Source organism: Mesocricetus auratus, unplaced genomic scaffold (genome assembly GCF_017639785.1).
Source record: "Mesocricetus auratus isolate SY011 unplaced genomic scaffold, BCM_Maur_2.0 Super-Scaffold_100022, whole genome shotgun sequence".
Classification (NCBI taxonomy): Eukaryota; Metazoa; Chordata; class Mammalia; order Rodentia; family Cricetidae; genus Mesocricetus; species Mesocricetus auratus.
In genome coordinates, this window is record NW_024429203.1 from 7,119,129 (window position 1) to 7,135,086 (window position 15,958).

Here is a 15,958-nt window from a genome sequence, read left to right on the forward strand (position 1 = left end):
CCCTGACTTCTCTTTCCTAGAGACAGGAGGGCTACTGTAGGTGATGCCCTCTTACCTCTCTGAAACAAACTCATTCTCCGTTAGGCTCAGTTTCCCACATTGGGTTGGGGATCTGTGGCCATCGTCTTTCTTCTTCTTTTTCCTTCTGTAGCATTCCCTGTTACAACTCCAGAACCCCTGGTGCTGGTGACCCCACCAAGGTGCCTCACAGCCAACCGGACCCAGCAGGGTGTGCTCCTGTCCTGGCTTCCACCTGCCAATCACAGCTTCCCCATTGACCGATATATCATGGAGTTCCGAGTTGGGGAGCGCTGGGAGATGCTAGACGATGCCATTCCAGGCACTGATGGAGACTTTTTTGCCAAGGATCTGTCACAGGTGGGGACTTTAAATTTCTTGCCTCTTATTTCCAGTTTCTGGAATTGTCATGACTCTTTGTAAAGCCACTGATTATCAAGTGACCCACCTCAGGGGCATAAGGTCAAGCCCTGCACTGGCCCTCTTTATTTGTGGTCTTAGACTCTATCTAGTCTGCTACCAAGGGTTGGATTGGTCCCCAGACCAGAGCTATCTTAGTGGCATTGGGGACCAGCACTACACAGATGGTTTTCCTCAAATACACTTAGTAGGGTAAACAGAGCGAGGCCAGTAGGGATCATCAGACCCCAGACCTCAGTTTCCTGGGTTCTAGCTGGGGTGGCCTGAGGAGCTTCTAGAAAGGTGTCTTTTGGGCTGGCCAAGAGAAGGGCTCTTCTATTAATAATTCAGAGTCCTGGGAGAAAATACATTTCCTCTTTTTTTTTTGTGGACATCTTTTAAGCAGGAACATCTTTTTCTTGAGAGAGAAAGCAGCTTGCTTCATAGCTGGAAGAGCTCTCGTGTATCCTTCCGTTTCCCCTTTCCTGGAATTGATTCATGGTGCCGTTTGAGAGCCCATCATGCATCTGTCTTTGCAGTCTTTCAGTGGTCTCACGTGCACAGCTCAAAGCCCATAGCCTGAATGCTGGGAATATGTACACTGTAACATTGGCCATTGTAAGCAGTCACCATTATACACTTCCTGGGACCAGTGTTCTGGGTACCCTGTTCTGTGGAGGCCATGCACAGGATCAGTGGCTGTGGTCCTAAGCCCTGAAGCTGACTGGGTATTGTCCCTGGATTGCAGGATACGTGGTATGAGTTCCGGGTTTTGGCTGTCATGCAGGATCTGATTAGCGAGCCCAGCAACATCGCCGGTGTCTCCAGCACAGGTACTTTGGGTCCCCAAATTGTCTAACAGCAACCAGGACATAAGCCTTAGAGCCACATGAGAGTCCTTCTGTGGAATAGCCAATCTGGGAAGACAGGCTGGATTAGAAATGTAAGCAGGAGTCTAGTCGAAACCATGCGAGTCCTAGTATTTCTGAAGTCCATCAGGTCTGTGATTCCATGACATGTAACATTTTATCCCACCTCAGAGCTGGGCTTCTGATACTTTTGCAAGATAGCTGAGAAAGGAAATCCATTGCATCTTGTCAGTGTGTGCTATACATTTTCTGTTTGCGCCCCAGCTATGCTGTGTGACGGGGCGGGCACCATGAATTAGAGGGAGGATGCAGCAGGTCAACAAGTGTTTGTTGGATGCCTATTATAGGCTTCCTTATAATTATGTGGGTTTTATTTGGAAAATTGTTGTTTGGTGTTGTTTTCCTTCCTTCCTTCCTCTCCCTAGAGGGTTTTTTTTGTTTTGTTTTGTTTTGTTTTGATTTTCAGACTAAATAAAGCTGACTCCCTAGCATTTTCTCCACTTATCTTCCTTTTTCTTGGCACTGGTCCCATTTGCACATATCTTTGCTCCATCCCAGAGTTCCTGAAACACAGCAGAGACCCCCTCCAGGGAAGTGGTGTCCTTGGTGTGGGAGAGGCTCTTGCTTAGTAAGCCAGCCAAGGCACCATTTCCTTGGGCACAGTGTGTACTTAGATCCTTGAGACCAACCAGGTAGCAAGGGTGTTGGCGAGAAAGTGCTTCTTGGAGTTACAAAAGCATTGATGTGGGCAGGGAAGAAGGAAGTCGAGCCAAGGGCACATGGGGAAGGGGAGAGTGTGAGTTTTCTTTCTGTTTTCTTTTGTCTCCTGGAGTTCGTGTAAACTCAAGGTATCTCCCATAGGCAGCAAAACTGAGCTGCTTCTGTTTTGGCTTCCATCCAGGGAAGAGACTCAGAGAGATGATTCTAGAACATAGAAAAATAACTTTAAGTCAGAGCCAAAATAGAGGACTCGAGGGTTTTGCACACTCAGTTCCGAGAACTGTCCTTACTCAGTAGCCTTGTGCCTGGTCCCCCAGGTAAAGGACGCACACCTAGTCAGACAGTCCCGTATGGGTGGATGAGGCTGCGGCAACAGCAGCAGTCCCCGTAGTTAGCTCCTCTGTTTTCCAAGACTATGGTCCATCAGCGTAACGTGGATTCTTTCTGTCCATTATCATTATTGACATGGCAGTGAACTCTGAGCAGCCATATCACAATGCTTTGAATTTCCCTTCAGTGTTCTTTAAGAGTGGCACTTACTGATCCCATGGCCTATGTGTACAGAACAGTGGGCTTGGGTTTGGCCTGTGAATCTTGCATAGACCTTGCTTCTTAACTGTGGAAGGGGGAACTGGGCCCATCCTCTCTTCTGCTTCTGGAGCCCGAATGACCAAGATACACTAGTCCTTGCTGTAGGAAGCTGCCAGCCTGTACTATAAGGAGTTAGGAGACGGATGGGCCTATATTCTATCCTAACAGTTCCTCTCCCTGATTTAGAATTGCATTCCCAAGGTATCTTCATTCTATAGATGGCATGGGAGAAAGCAGGAAATCCTGACTGGAAATTGGAACAACTGTGCTCCTGTTAGGGTACTAATAGTAGAATGAGCCAGTCCCTCAAGCTTCGCCAATTAGGGAAGAGGAATATGTGTAGCTCACAGGCTTACTGTGGGAGGCCTGACAGCATGCATGGGAGTGCTTTGCCACACTGACAGTGATAGACAACAGCCTCAGGAGGGAAGATCATTTCTCCTTTGTAAGCTCCGAGGAAGTTACTTGACTATCCTAGACTGTCCCCTCCTGACCTCTCTTCACACTGCTGCACCAGCTCGTGGTAGAACCATGTGTGGAGGCCAGGCCCCAGCCCCGTCAGCCCTAGGGAAAAGGCCCTAGGGATCGATCAAGTGTCAGAGTAGGCGGGGAAGCTCTGGCAAGCGTGAGACCCATGAGTGCTTCTGGCCTTCCTTGCAGACATCTTCCCACAGCCGGACCTGACTGATGATGGGCTGGCACGGCCAGTGTTGGCTGGGATTGTGGCCACCATCTGCTTCCTGGCGGCTGCCATCCTCTTCAGCACGCTGGCTGCCTGCTTTGTCAACAAGCAGCGTAAGCGCAAACTCAAGCGGAAGAAAGGTAGGTGACTGTCTTCTCTCCATGTTTGGCTAAGGTTCTCTAGGAGGAGGCAGGTCAAGCCACTTGTAGTATTTCTCCTCTGGAAAAAAAGGGATACAGGGATCTTGCAGGCAGAGCTGTCAGTGGGATGGAGTTTTAGTATTTTTTTTTCGTTTCTGGGAAATTGCATACACCCATTATCTTCCCCCGCCCATCTACCTCCAACTCCCTCTAGGCCCCACCAACCAAGCTCCATGCCCACTTCATGTCTTCTTTTTATCATCATCACCACCATCATCATCATCACCATCATCATTCCCCTTATGGGGAATGTCCAGGCTGGCTTCAAGCTCGAGATTCTCTTGCCTTGGCCTCCTAAGTACTTAGATTATAGGCATGTGCCTCCAAGCCCCGCGGGACTTGATTTGAAAAGGGGTTGGAGAGAGCAAGGGTATTGCAGAGAACGGATGGGCCAGGGCTGCAGGGAGACAGGGCCTCTGAGATGGGCACAGAGCTACCGGGCAAGTGACACGAAGCCTTTCCCTCTGGGACTTTATATCAGGACTCACTGTTGATCCTGGGGTGTAGGGTGCCAGGTTTTTTTTTGTGGGGGCTCAGGCCTCTTCCTTTGATTTTCCTTCCAGATCCTCCGCTTTCCATCACTCACTGTAGAAAGAGTCTTGAGTCTCCGTAAGTATCTCCGGCTGTTGGAGGTCTGTAGGTAAAGGGGGAGGCTGAACGTAGGTGAACTCTTAGTTTTGGTTGGCCACGTCAATTTTAGGTTGTCCACATGGATTGAGGGAGTGTAGTATAGATGGTCCAAGCTAGTAACTTATTTATTTAGCCTTGCAGTTTTTATTTTTATTTTTAATTTTATTTTTTGTCCTTTGCTTTGCTAGAGTCAGTGTTAATATTAGCTTGCATTTCTTGAACAACTAGGGAGTAAAATTGGAGTTGTGCATAGGCAGGGTGTGCCAAATTTAGGGTCTGGCCAGAAGAAAAGTAGCAATGTGGGTGTTCATTCCAAAAATGGATAATACGTGTCTAGACAATTGAGAGAGTTGGCCAGAGTTTCTGACCAAAATACTCAGCCGGACCCGTGTGTGTTTCCTTTGGAGTCACTGTTAAGACAATGGAAAGAAGCTGTAGACTTGTGTATAGCGCCCCTTCTCACCTTCTGCTCCGGTCGCTTACAGCTTGTCCTCTGGCAAGGTGAGTCCCGAGAGCATCCGCACACTCCGAGCCCCATCCGAGTCCTCTGACGACCAGGGCCAGCCTGCCGCCAAGAGGATGCTGAGCCCTACAAGGGAAAAAGAGCTGTCCCTGTACAAGAAGACCAAGAGAGCTATCAGCAGCAGGAAATATAGCGTGGCCAAGGCTGAGGCTGAGGCCACCACACCCATCGAGCTCATCAGCCGAGGCCCCGATGGCCGCTTTGTCATGGGCCCCTCCGAGATGGAGCCCTCAGTGAAGGGCCGGCGAATTGAGGGCTTCCCCTTCGCTGAGGAGACGGACATGTACCCTGAGTTCCGGCAGTCAGACGAGGAGAATGAAGACACACTGGTGCCCACGTCTGTGGCGGCTCTGAAGCCTCAGCTGACCCCTCTGTCTTCCAGCCAGGGCTCTTACCTGCCACCACCAGCATACAGCCCTCGGTTCCAGCCGCGTGCACTCGAGGGCCCCAGTGGGCTGGGAGGACGACTCCAGGCTACTGGCCAAGCGAGGCCCCCTGCCCCTCGGTCCTTCCACCATGGCCAGTATTATGGGTACCTGAGCAGCAGCAGCCCTGGGGAGGTGGAGCCTCCGCCCTTCTACATGCCAGAGGTGGGCAGTCCCTTGAGCTCGGTCATGTCATCCCCACCCCTGCACACCGAGGGGCCTTTTGGCCACCCCACCATCCCCGAGGAAAACGGAGAGAATGCTTCCAACAGCACTTTGCCCTTGACTCAGACACCTACGGGAGGGCGCTCCCCTGAGCCCTGGGGCCGGCCCGAATTTCCCTTCGGGGGACTGGAGACCCCAGCCATGATGTTCCCCCATCAGCTGCACCCCTGTGATGTGGCCGAGAGTTTGCAGCCCAAGGCCTGCCTGCCCCGAGGACTGCCCCCAGCCCCCCTCCAGGTGCCTGCAGCCTATCCAGGCATGCTATCTCTGGAGGCGCCCAAGGGCTGGGTAGGCAAATCGCCCGGCAGGGGCCCCATCCCGGCGCCCCCTACCACCAAGTGGCAGGACAGACCTATGCAACCTCTGGTCAGCCAAGGGCAGCTAAGACATACCAGCCAAGGTATGGGGATACCGGTGTTGCCTTACCCCGAGCCAACCGAGCCCGGGGGGCACGGTGGCCCCAGCACATTTGGCCTGGACACCCGGTGGTACGAGCCCCAGCCCCGGCCCCGGCCCAGTCCCCGGCAGGCCCGGCGAGCCGAGCCCAGTTTACATCAAGTGGTGCTACAGCCCTCCCGGCTCTCACCTCTGACCCAAAGCCCCCTCAGTTCCCGCACCGGCTCCCCCGAGCTAGCGGCTCGTGCCCGACCTCGCCCAGGCCTGCTGCAGCAGACTGAGATGTCAGAGATCACCCTCCAGCCGCCAGCCGCCGTCAGCTTCTCTCGCAAGTCCACGCCATCCACCGGATCTCCTTCACAGAGCAGTCGCAGCGGGAGCCCCAGCTACAGGCCCACCATGGGCTTCACTACTCTGGCCACAGGCTACCCTTCTCCTCCGCCGGGCCCCGCCCCTCCCGCGCCAGGGGACAACTTGGATGTGTTTGGACAGACACCTTCCCCTCGGAGAATGGGGGAGGAGCCACTCCGGCCAGAGCCCCCAACAACCTTACCTAGTTCAGGGTGAGTGTAAGCCACTGTCTCTGACCCACTTCCGGTCAAGCTCCCCGTGCCTTACTCTGCCCCCTACCTCCCCAGCATCCCACCGGCAGGCTTTGTTTGGGACATACTGCAGCACCCCTGGGAGAGGAGCTCTGGCCACACGTGGGCAGAGAGTGTCTTCACTGGGACTGACGGACCTACCTGCTGGTACCCTGCCAGGAGCGTCACTTGTCGCCTCACCCAGCCTAGAGTTGGGTGAAGGCTCTCCGTGTATCAGGAATGCGGGGGGGGGGAAGGGGAAGAGAACAGCGTAGCATGCAGCCATGTCTGTGAATGATGCCTTTGAGGCTGAGGCTGACCACACCCTGTGATCTCGGTGTTGGCGAGTGGTGGCTCTCTGCAGCTGCCTACAGATTTTGTGTCTGGGTTGCCTCTTCCATAGCCCCTCCGCACCAAGCAGGACCACTGCTCTGGGACCCCGTGTGCACATATACCGTGACCCTTAGCATGCCCAGGAAGTGCTGAACCCCAGGCTGTCCTTAGTCTCTCCAGGAAGATGCCCCCTGGAGGCTGAGAACCAGCTCAGACCTGTGTGTGGGGAGCCATATCCCCGACTGCCTGTGTCCCTCACAGGAAGCTACAGAGAGTCAGACAGACAGACGAGCTCCCGAGATCTGCTCATCTGAGAGAGCACACTCTGTACTGTGGCAGCTGGTATCCCAGGTACCAGTCGGCCTGGACGCCTGTCTGTACCTCCTCCCTTCCTCCTAGCCTTCGTTCCTTTTCAAGTTAGTCTGTCTTCCTGTTTTCCTTCTCCGTTGCCTCGAGGTTGACCCAATTTGCTCTGGAGATCCTGCCATGCCTCTGCGTGCCCACCCTCCCTTCTTCCCTTGCCTGGCCCTCATCCTTTCTCCCTTCTCTCTCTCACTCTCTTTCTCTTGGGCTCAGTGCTTTGGTCTCTCCTCTTGATGTAATGGCCTGTGGAAGGGAGCAGAGTTCCAGAGGAGGCTGTCCTGGTGGTGGAGGGGTGGGAGGTAGCTGGAGAGGAGGAAGCCCAGCCCTCCCCCTCCTACCATGCCGCAGGTGGCTGGAAACTGCAAGCTTACCTCAGCGCCGAGGTGGGCGCTCCTGGTGGGCAGGCTGTGTGGGGATCGGAGAGGCTAGCTAGGGCGCCTGCCTCTGTCTGCAGGAGATGCTGTCGTTACTCCCTGTCTGTGCCTTGTATAGCCCGCTCTCCGTCTCTGTTCCATCACGCCTTTGGTTCTCTGGCTCTTTGCCCCTCCTCTGGCCTGTGGGTCTCTGCTCGCCGTAGCCCCTCCTCCCCTCTGGGTGTGCGTGGGTGGTTCATCTGGCCGGTGTTGGTAACTGCTTTGTTTCTGATTATCTCAGCTATCTGGGCAGTGTTGTCGAGACAAGCCTCTCCTCAGCTCAATAGGTAAGGGAGTTCATCGGCGGGGCGGGGCGGGGCGGGCAGGTGGATGGGGCTTCGGCAGGGCCATTGCTTCTGTAAGAGGGGATCCAGAACACATCCCTTCATTGCCCCACCCGGGCAGCTGCTGCTCCCGGGTTCCCATGGCTTCTGGGTTCCCCACAACGCACTGCTCTGCTCCTCCAGCTGCCCAGCTGGCCATGCTGGAGCACTGCCTAGCTGTAGCTTTTAAACTCCAAGCCCACACCCACCTTTCTAGAATGGACTGCAGTTGTTGTCACTCAGACCCTTGCCATCCTGCTGCCAACACCCACATCAGACCTCCACAGCAACTGCAGGGCCCTGCATGAACCTCAAAGGACCCAGAATTTCCACGATCGCTTTGCATCTCTTCCCTTGGGGAACCTGTTTGGGTTCATAATGGGTTCCAGGTCCCTCTCATTCCCTCCACCCCACTGCTCAGTTTCCCCAGCAGACTCAGGGATAGTGTCCTCCCTGCCAACTCCTCCGCTAAACGCAGGTCTTTTCCTGGGGTTGCTGGTCCCTCACTTTTCCTGGGGCTCTTAATGGTAGAGGTCCGTCCCTCTTCCACATCCATCTGGGTTCTCAGGGTCAGGTGGCTTCCGGGTCTTTGGAAGGTGGGAAGTGTAACCACTCCCCATGTCCCTTGCATTCTGTAGCCCTTTCACGGTTGTTGTGGGACTGAAATGTGACCTTGTCCGTAGAGTCACATTGCTTTCAGCATCCATGGAGTAGCCTTCCTGGCCCCCTTGGGTCTTGTTCTTGGGAAATGACCTTGGGAGAACTCAAGCCAGGGAGGAGGGAGTTGAGTTGGCAAAAGCTGAAAACCCTAGAGATTAGGACTGTGCCCTCCCCTGCTGTGGCTGGCTCCGCCAACAACCTTCCAGGTTCACAAGAAGGGGCTCCCAGGCAAGGGACCAGGTGTCGTTCCCTCCTTGTCAAGGCAACCTAAAGAGATGCTTGTTTTTGCATATGTTCTGTTGCCCGTGCTTTAGACCTGGCCGCCTGCGCCAGGCTCCTCTGGGAGGGAGGGGCCTTTTGTGTTGGTGCTTTGGCTTCAACATGAGGAGAGGCTGCACACTTTCCTTCTCTCACAACGCCATGGCTCTTTGTAACTCAGGCCTATAAATCTCATTGTGTCATAAGAGAGGCCTCCCAGAAAGAGACTGCAGGGACATCTTTTTTTATGACCTGCAGCTATAAAACTGTCAGTCAGTATTCAAGAGGTCCTAGCATTGTTGGAGGCTGACTGACTGTCAGCCTGTAACCACCCCTGTTGGCAGGATCATATAGTGCTTGGGAGCTCACCTGCTTCCAGGACCTCCTGGATGGATGCTACAGTGCAGGGAGAATGGTTGCTTAGCCTCCCTGCCCCATGCCTGTCCTTCCCACGTTCCCTGGCATAGCTCCTTTGTTGCCCCTGAGGTTTGGTAGCCCTAGGACAGCTCTTAGTCAGTTCCTGGAAAGTAGATGAACTCTACTGTCATCTGTGATTTCCAGCCCCTCCACCTCCCCAACCCCCAACTCCACTGACCCTGTCTTCCCTAATGTCTTCGTCATGTCAGATCTGAGAGAACCCAGCCACATTATGGCAAACCCAGAATCCAGGGGCAGCGGTGAGGGACCATTGCTCCTCTCCCAGGCCTGGCTAACTAGCATCCCCAGCCCGGAAGAAGGAAATCCTGTATGTCATCTGAGTTAGGGCCTTTGTGGTGCTAGGTAACAGGAACCTCTGCTCATTCTCCTGCTTGCTGAGAGACTCCCTGGGGCACAGGAGCTGCTGGGCCATGGGGAAGCGGTGCCTCCTCTGTAGATGCTGTCTTCATGCTGCACCTTTGCATGTGTCTCCCGGTCTTGCTTGGAGAAGTTGTGGCGCTTCTTGTCTGCATTTGTCCTTGCTTTGTTTCTGCCCTTTCCTCCTGTTCACTCCTGTCACTACTCCCCACCCTGTCCTCTTCTTCTCTCTTCCCTCTTTATCCTCTTCCCAGCTCCCATCTCAGTGTGGGGAGTTGCACTATGTGGACCTATTCTTCGGTGGGTCTCTGGGGGCCCAGCCGCTTACTCAGTGCCCCCCGATGCTGGTAACACTCAGAGTGTCCATCTCTGTGAGTTCTATTCCCCTCACTACCTATGGTGCCCTCTGTGAGGCAAGGGCCTGGAAAGCCTAACCTGATCCCCTTTATTTAGGTGTATTCTAGGAAGGAGTCCCCATTTGGACAGAAGCGTTTCCTGAGCCCTGAGGCAGAACACTGACTCTGCACCCCGACCCCACCAGAGAGGGATAACTTTGTGATTGGGCTAGCAGGATGCTGGCTTTGTGGATTCCCAGATGTCTCTGGGGTCCATAGAGGATGCCTTCATCTTTTCCCTGGCTATCATATGTACTTGAGTGGATTTCCCCACCCTTTCACCCATGGTGAGGGGAGCAAACCTCCAGGCTGTTTCTTTCTGGCTGGGGGAGTAGTAGAGAACTGTGTTGTTCTAGTTTACTTTTCTGTTCCGATGACAAACACCATAACCAAAAGCAACTTTGGGGAGCAAAGGGTTTATTTGACTTACAGGTGTGTCATTCAGGGAAGTCAGGGCCAAAGCTCAAGGGAGGAACCTGGAGTCAGGAACTGAAGCAGAGACCATAGAGGACCACTGCTTACTGCCTTGCTCCCAGGCTTATGTTCAGTGACCTACCCGTCTTATAAAGGCCAGGCCCACCTGCCTAGGAATGGTACCACCCACAGTGGACTGCGCCTTTCCACATTTAGCAACCAAGAAAATGCCCCCCACCCCACATATATGCCTACAGGCCAGTCTAGCGGAGACAGGTCTTCAGCTGAAGCTCCCAGGTGTGTAAAGAACTGCTACCACGTGTGTTTTAATGACCAGCTCTTAGGCAGGCACTAAAGCAAGGAAATGCCAGCTGCGTTTTGACTTTCCCGGCCTAAGGTTTTCCTTAAGTCTGCCACCTCATTCCTCAGCTACTCTGGGGAGCAGGGTGCTAAGCAGATAGGACCTCTTGGGTTGAATGAGTGGGATGGGAATTTTGTGTGGAGTGGCATGAGGGTGGATTTTTAAAGCAAATGTTGGCAATTTTTGGAAATTCTTAGCTGCAAGGAACACCACTGGGTCACAGAACTGGGATTTACATGAAATGTGAGACCAGAAAAGCTCGTCGTAGGCTTGGAGGCCTTTTTCAGTAGTATGTCTGGGTCATCTCCTGGGAGAAGAGGAATTGAAGTGAGCAGCATTCCCATATGTGGAGAAAAGTCCAGGTTGACCAGAAGGAGAACAGAGCCTCACTTTGGGTGACCAGGGTTGGAGTCTGTTGTAACCACCTCACCTACAGGTCAAGTTCAGGTTTATCACAGAGTGGCATGCTCGTCATCCTGATTCTTATCTCAGACACCAACGCCACAGGTTTCCAAGCTGGAGTGGTGCCAGGTGGACTTGGCATTGACACGGGACACGGTATCCTTCCTAAAAACTGGAGGCAGGTTGATACCAGAGGGTTCTCGGGGCTGTTCTTAAAGCATGCTAGGAAATATTTCATGTCTTTTCTGTATCACTCACTCAAAACAGACCCATTATGTCTGTCCCTTTCTTCCCACCTGCCCTTCTAAAGACTTGCTTTTATTTTTGCCTCTGGCAATACGCAAGTATATCCTGGTGCCTCCAGGAGACGTGGTCTGCTATGTTGCCGCACCTGAGTCCTGATCCAGGCGCTCAAGCAGGTAGGCAGCAGGTATCCTGGAAGGGCTGGAGCTTGGCTGCTTCTCAAGTGAGAATTGGTTTCTTTCTCGGTGTGTCATTGTTGTCTGGGAGTTTGTGCCGTTTGCCCTGTCCCTGGTCTTTCTTATTCCGTCTGCGACACTGAAGCAAAGGGTGGCAGTGGTCGGTGTACTGCAGAGCTGGTGTGGGGAGGATGGAAGCTCTGTTACATCATAGCCTCTGTACCAATTTTACTGGAAAGAATTTAAAGAGCGGTTTAGTCTAATACTGACGAATCTGCCTGGTCACAGGTTATATCTGGCTAAATTGCCCCCCCCCCACCTTCTAAAATTGAGCTTCTCCATTAGAATGTGGCTAATGCCGTCTTCACCTCTTAGACTCATTACAGGCATTGTAAGTGGTAAGCACATATTAAATAATACAAATGATGATAGTAATGCTGTGTTATTTGTGCTATTGGTATCCACCCCCTGAAAATTTCACCTACCTGGAAGAATTCTTGGGAATTTTCAGGAGGACTCTGTACCTGCTTCTTGTACAGCCTGTGCCTTGACCCACCACTGAGGGCGCTCTCTGTGGTTGACTGGATTGGCACTGGCTTTTGAACTCATGGCTATCTGTGGAACGTATGGAAAGTGGTTTTACCGTTTCCCCATCGTGTGTTAGTGAATTGTTTTTCCCAACCTACCATTCACAGCAGGGAAAGGCAGCTCCCATGCTGTTTCCGCCTTTTGGCTACAGGATAAAGAGAGAACTGTGCTGTAACTGTGTGGTCAAAGGTTGTGCCGGGGAGTGATGTGCCTTCCTGTCTCCTCTGACCGTGTATCTCACCTCACGTGGCCTTTCCAACTGCTGGCCAGGATCTGCACTAGAGACAGCAAATGGTGCGGGATTCATATCTTTGATTTTCCTTTCAGGCAACACAAAGAACATTGTCCAAGCTGAGAAGGGGTGATGCAGGCTCCCTCCAAAATCCCTTCTAGCTGCAGCTTTGGGGGACGATCTCTGGGTAGAGCTGGGTTGGGAGAAGGGAAAGGGATTGGACACTAATGTCTTGGGTCTCTGGAGGGACTTGCTCACCCCGTGAACTAGATTGCTTTTCTGTGGGGCCTGGGTACCTGTGTGGTGTACGATGGTGCTGGGGAGGGGGGACGGCACTGTGGAATGTTAAGGAGTTGCCTCTGACTTGAACTTGAGAGCGTTTCTTGATGCTCAATGCGCTAAAAGACTTTGGAGCAAATGGCATCCATCCATCAAGGAAGATGGAGGTTCCTTCGCTGCCAGTTACTTCCAGAGACCAGAGGCTTACCTGCCACAAGTCTGTAAGTTTCTTCTTCCCAGTGCGTGTAGAGACCTTCCGTGCTGGAGAAATGCCACTGTCTTTTTCATCCCTTTCTCTTTTCCCCCTCTCACTTTCCCCCTCTACCTCAGGTAGTTTGTGGGACTTCTTTGGCTCTCACAGGACTATGAGGGTTTCTTTTTTTAATCAGGATTTGCTAAAACCTCACTGCCATGGACATGGGGAAGGGAGACGTGGTGCTTGGAGACAAGAGAGTCATCTTTGTCTACCATAACCCTGGAATGTCCCTACCTTACCTGGTCAGTTTGTGTGAAGAAAGCATGCCCGCCTTTCTCTTGCCCTCTTTGTTCCTCAGGCTCTAAGTTGTCTTATTTTGAGATAACATGTCTTCTCCATTTTCTTCTTTTGTAACTCTTGGCAAAGCTCTCTCTATAGGCACAGTGTCACACACTGCTCTCTTTTCAGTTTGCTTTGGTTTGCTTTGTGAACTAGGCTGCCCAGGCTCTGGTTAAATGGCTGACTTGATCCATCCCATAACTGGGGTGGACAAAGAAGGGTCAATATGTAGGTGTGTCCTCTTTCAGCAACCTCAACGTTTAGGTTGAATCTTAAGCTACAGAACTCGCTGGAGACCAGTGACTCACAGCAAGGACTTTGTGAGGCCATAAGAGTTGAACCCTCGGCCCTGTCATAATCTCCTTCTGCTATCTTCTGTTTTCTTATGAGGCTGAGGAAGTCTGAGCCTAGTCTGCAGTGTCATGCAGACATGCCCGCTGAAGATGTTGGTGTGTCACAACAGTTAGCTGTGAGGTTCTAGACGAATCTTGCAGAAGGAGGGAGTGGCTCTGTGAAGCGAGTTCTGCAGAGGCCACACCTCGCTGGCTACTTTTGCTGGGACTGGATTGGCTCACCTCCTGCTTTAATCCGCTCTGCACTTTTTGCTTAAAGGTCTTGATGATGGTGAGTTCTAGGAACCGACTCTTCTCTGGCACTTGCTTATCCCAGCCTAAGTGGTGTGTGGTGGGCTTACATTAAAGTCTCTCTCTCCTTTCCTAGGGTCTTCCGATTGCTCCACAGGTTGGTTTCCCCCTGAGATAGGCCCCCTGCTACTGGAAGCTTTCTATCGGGTTTTCTCCCTTCTAGGAGCAATAGGAAGGCAAGTGTCCAGGAGTGATTGTGGACACCCCGGCCTCCATCCCTGGGCTCCACCCTTCTATGGGCAGTCCTTTGGCTTTCTTCCAGCCCTCTTCCAAGGCTCCTTTCCGGGAGCTGACCTGTGCCTCTCTAATTGTCCCTTGCAGAATACTTCCACCTGCACCCGGGAACGCTGCTGTGCCTGAGAGGCTGGAGGCTCTGAGATACCAACGGATAAAGAAGCCCAAAAAGTCATCCAAGGGCTCTTCGAAGTCAAAGAAACGATCCGGTAAATGGTGGGAAGCGCCACCCCTCTTTCCACCGTGCTGTTCCCATTGGACGAGGATTGCGGGCCCAGGATCCCAACCTCGGGTGTTCTCTAGAAGCGAAGCCAGCTTCTCTTGTTCTCGGTTTCCTTTTCGTTTTCAATAATGCACAAATGGTTTTCGTATAAAAGCACACGAAAGACATCTGATGGCCTTCCCTTCCCAGTTCATCTCCTCCCGCCTGGGGAGCCATTGCTCTGAGGGTGTGTGTACCTGTAGAACATTTCCTGTATTCACAGCTTTAGAAAGTCTACCATATTGTTTCAGCGTGGTTTTGGGCAACGTAAGTAGTATATTATTCTTTCCCATTCTGCAGCAGACCTTGCTGTCCCTGTCTCCTTGTACGGTTCTCCGTCACGATTTCAAGTCCTCTAGTTGAATACAGGACAGGTGTGAAAGAGCTTAGGGTCACGTGGCATGGGCCAGTCTTTACATTGACTAACCTCTTCCAAGGAGAGAGAGCAAAATCTCTCTGAAATACATATGATGCATATCCGGCAGTGGTGGGTAGCTTATGAAAGAGTCCAAAAGCAGTTGTTTGCTCATTTAGAAAAGCAGTTGATGTTTATCAGATTACTCTCTTTCTATCAATGTTCATGGAAACGCTGTGGCAGCCTGTCAAGGAAGAATGTTCAGTAGTTTCTTTGCAGATCTTTGATGACTACTGTAGAGTAACTGTTTTAATAAGCCAGGTGTGGAAAAGTGTTCCACAGAGGCCAAAGCCCTGAACTCATTGATGATTTAGTCTTTGGATGTGGCCAGTTTCCTATCAGTTTGTTGATGGCAATACAAAGGTAGAGAAAAAGAAAATTATCTTTTCTTGAGACTGGGTCTGGCTAGGTAGTGCAGGCTGGCCTGAAACTAGCTGTGTAACCTAGGCTAGCCCTGAACTCTTGGTCTACTTGCAACCTTTTGATGGCTAGAATTACAGGTGTGTGTTGCCATGCTCATCAAAAATGGTTTTTTTGAGGTGTGGGTCAGGATTGAATTCAAAGATGAATTTATACTAATTCGATTTAAACATATACATAATACATACAAGTATATTCCTTTTATGTGTGTGCACGTTTGACAATTAATGATAGGAACACATTCTGATAAATGCACCATTAGATTATTTGGATACTGCGTGAACATCACAAACTATGCTTGTATTAACCAGGACAGTCACTATGTAATACAGTCTGTAGAACTGCCATTGAATATATGACCTTTCCTTGGTCAAAATATTGTTATGTAGTACACGACTGTAAATTTTAGTAAACAAATTTCATCTAATTACTGTAAAATAGCAACATCAGCTGTACATGTTCTCTCTCGTGCTTGGTCTGTGTTAATAGCTCTGGGGTGTCTGTCTTTAGCCCAGGTGTCTTCTTTGAGTTCAGATCTTGTATTTCCAATTAGCTGTTGAGCTTGGACTTGAATGTTTTATAACTCTTACTGTTTTTGGTTATCCTCTTCCAAACCACCTCTCCCCGCTTCTCTTCAGTTGTGTAAGTGGTGTTGCCTCATTCATGCCCAGTTTCTTCCCGGAGTCTTTTGCCCTCATGGTAATCACACCTGATCCTTTTGGTGAGGTTTATGGGTTGCAATATATCTGGCCTTCTTTGGTTGTCCTTACTGCAAAAATGGAAACTTCTGTCTCGTCTTCTCCTCTTTGAATTGGTGCAATACCTTGCAGTTACCCTCTCCTCTGTCTGCACTCTTATAGTACCCTATAGAGGCACACCCTGAACCTTGCCTAGGGAGATATGGATCACTCATTGATCATTTAGCCTTTGGGTATGGCTGGTTTCCCATCAGTC

At 51.5% G+C, this 15,958-nt stretch overlaps 1 protein-coding gene across 7 annotated transcripts in view; it reads left to right on the forward strand.

Moving 5' to 3' along the window:
* Igsf9b (immunoglobulin superfamily member 9B) overlaps positions 1–15,958 on the forward strand; it is a 57,750-nt gene that overhangs the window by 28,815 nt on the left and 12,977 nt on the right. For 2 of the 7 annotated variants that reach the window (XM_013119386.3, XM_005078492.4), the window contains exons 14-19: positions 152–378; positions 1,166–1,250; positions 3,258–3,419; positions 4,043–4,088; positions 4,595–6,241; positions 13,995–14,116. In XM_013119386.3, coding sequence (XP_012974840.1) covers positions 152–378; positions 1,166–1,250; positions 3,258–3,419; positions 4,043–4,088; positions 4,595–6,241; positions 13,995–14,116 — 2,289 coding nt within the window. The other 5 variants (XM_040729864.1, XM_040729865.1, XM_013119389.3 and 2 more) reach the window with 5 other exon arrangements.